The following is a 2,528-nucleotide window of genomic DNA, read 5'->3' on the forward strand; positions in this document are numbered from 1 at the left end:
TATTTGTATATTTTGTGTATATTATTATATTCATATTTATCATCCCAATAAAGTTTAACAGACTAATTGCATTACAGAAAATAAAAAAGATCAACACAGTCGCCATAACATAATGCGTAATAATCCATTTCTCTCACCCCATCAGCTGTCAATAAGTTTATTCATAATCTTACAAAATGAAGTTCAACAGGATTCACTATACTCATTTTTATCGTGGTTGAGATGCATTTGACAGGTTGATTATGATTGGAGGTAGGTCGACAGGTTGATGATCAATTAATAAGTAAAAGGTTAACGATTTGAACTATAACGCGCCTCTCAAATGCATTTTTGCCTCGATTATAAAAAATAGTAGCCATAGTTACTGTCAGTTTGGAATGAGCCGTCCAAGTGCGCCTGCATGCATTTGTCCACAAGAACATATTGTTCCTGAAAGTTAAAAGAAAGATGTTTGTATCTTATTCAGTTTCCCAGTGAAAAAAAAGAAACACACACACACACAAACATATATATATATGTATATATATATATATATATATATATATATATATATCTCTATCTATATATGTATATGTATGTAAATATATCATAGTAATCGAGTATATATATATGTATATATATCACATATACATTTACATTATATATACAAACACACACACACACCAGGAGTGAGAGCGAGGCCAACACACACACACCAATCACACATATATATATATATATATATATATATATAAGATATATATATATATATATATATATGTATATATAATACATATACATACATATATTGATACAAGACAGCACATCATTGAGGGAAGTAATCCACACAATCCAACACACCAAACACACTACACACACACGAAGCTACTACACGAGACACACACTAGACACACACACACACATCACCATTTGAGTGAGAAAGCACACACACACACACACAACGAGTAGGAGGGGACAGCACATCCTGCACTTACGGACACATGGTCTGGGTTGCATTTAACCTGCACACACACACACACATACACACACACACACAACACACAACAACAGCACACATATATATATATATATATATATATATATATATATACTATATATATCTGGAGACTATATATATACTTATATATATATCATATATATGGATATATATATACTATATATACATATATTATTATACATATATCTAAAACATATATATATACATATATTATCCTATGTATATATATACATATATAGACATATATACTTATATATAACATATATAATACATATTATATTATATATGCAATAAAATATATATATTATACCTATATATAGACTAAATATTATTAATAAATAAATATATACATATGACTATATAATACTATATATATATATATTATATTATTATAAGATATATATATATATATATGATATAATATATATATGGGATCATCTACTATATATATATATATATATATATAAATATAAATAATATATTTAATTAATTATGTATATATATACATCTATTACATATGATATAAATATACATATCATACATCTATATATATAATATATATATATCCATATATATATATAGTGCATTTAATATTCTAACTACATATCTATATAATGAATAAATATATATTTATACATATAAAATATAAACTACAGTACATATATAATATATATACTTCTTATATATATATGACTATTATATATATTGTACTACATTATATATATTATATATATATATATATATATATGAGTCCTACAAAGGAAATGCTTTCTCAACTCGCTAGTCCGGGAGTAGATAACAGGACACACGTACCTGCGCAATACAATCAGAAATAAAGTATAGTGTACAAAAAAAATAGTGCATCTCATCTCCTTCATTTTGATGATAATGATATAACCACCCAAGCAAAATACAAAAATAATATATAAAATAAGTGAAATAAAATCCGCCCCTGAAATGACGCGCCATGAAACTCACCAATGTCTGTACCATCGCCATTCGGTCCTTCCTCATGGCCTCAATAACGCGAACAAGATTATACATTTTCCCTTCATTCGCCAAGTCAATCATGTGCCAGAGGGCGATCAGCGTCCCGGTTCGACCGACCCCGGCGCTGGAAGGAAAGAGCGGCCTGGCTGTCATGTCATGTTTATGTTTGGTAAGAATAATGGCAACGTTAGTAGGAGTACCGCTTGTGATTCTCATCATCACTGGTTGGTAAAATTATGGATAGCGTGTCTTGTTAATATATATATATATATATATCATTTTTTGATATATATATAATCAACATTATATTTTATTCTTATATTATAATAGATAATTACATGTGTAATGTGTGTGTGTTAGTGTGTAGTAGTGTAGGTGTGTGTGTGTGGTGTGTGTGTGAATACACTATATATATAATATATGGACATCTATATTATATTAAATATATGTATAATATACATGATGCAATATATATATCTTAATATTTTATTAACTATATATCATATATAATATATATATATATATATATATTATAATATAT

The 2,528-nt window shown here is 26.9% G+C and overlaps 2 protein-coding genes across 2 annotated transcripts in view; one reads left to right on the forward strand and one right to left on the reverse strand.

The window, feature by feature from the left end:
- The window catches only part of LOC122243036 (receptor-type tyrosine-protein phosphatase eta), a gene marked incomplete at its 5' end in the record, with an annotated part of 2,896 nt that extends 785 nt beyond the window's left edge, over positions 1 to 2,111 (reverse strand). Inside the window, 2 exon segments of the mRNA XM_086543575.1 lie at positions 366 to 429; positions 1,976 to 2,111. Of these exon segments, the coding sequence (XP_086399701.1) occupies positions 366 to 429; positions 1,976 to 2,111 (200 nt within the window).
- A 54-nt stretch (positions 2,112 to 2,165) lies between these two features.
- Positions 2,166 to 2,528, forward strand: part of LOC147470677 (uncharacterized) — a 1,863-nt gene continuing 1,500 nt past the window's right edge. The window contains exon 1 of the mRNA XM_086542957.1: positions 2,166 to 2,211. Within this exon, the coding sequence (XP_086399083.1) occupies positions 2,166 to 2,211 (46 nt within the window). The remainder of the gene's footprint in view (positions 2,212 to 2,528) is intronic.

Source organism: Penaeus japonicus, unplaced genomic scaffold, assembly GCF_977035675.1.
Source record: "Penaeus japonicus unplaced genomic scaffold, GWHDUDI00000001_assembly GWHDUDI00000013, whole genome shotgun sequence".
NCBI lineage: Eukaryota > Metazoa > Arthropoda > Malacostraca > Decapoda > Penaeidae > Penaeus > Penaeus japonicus.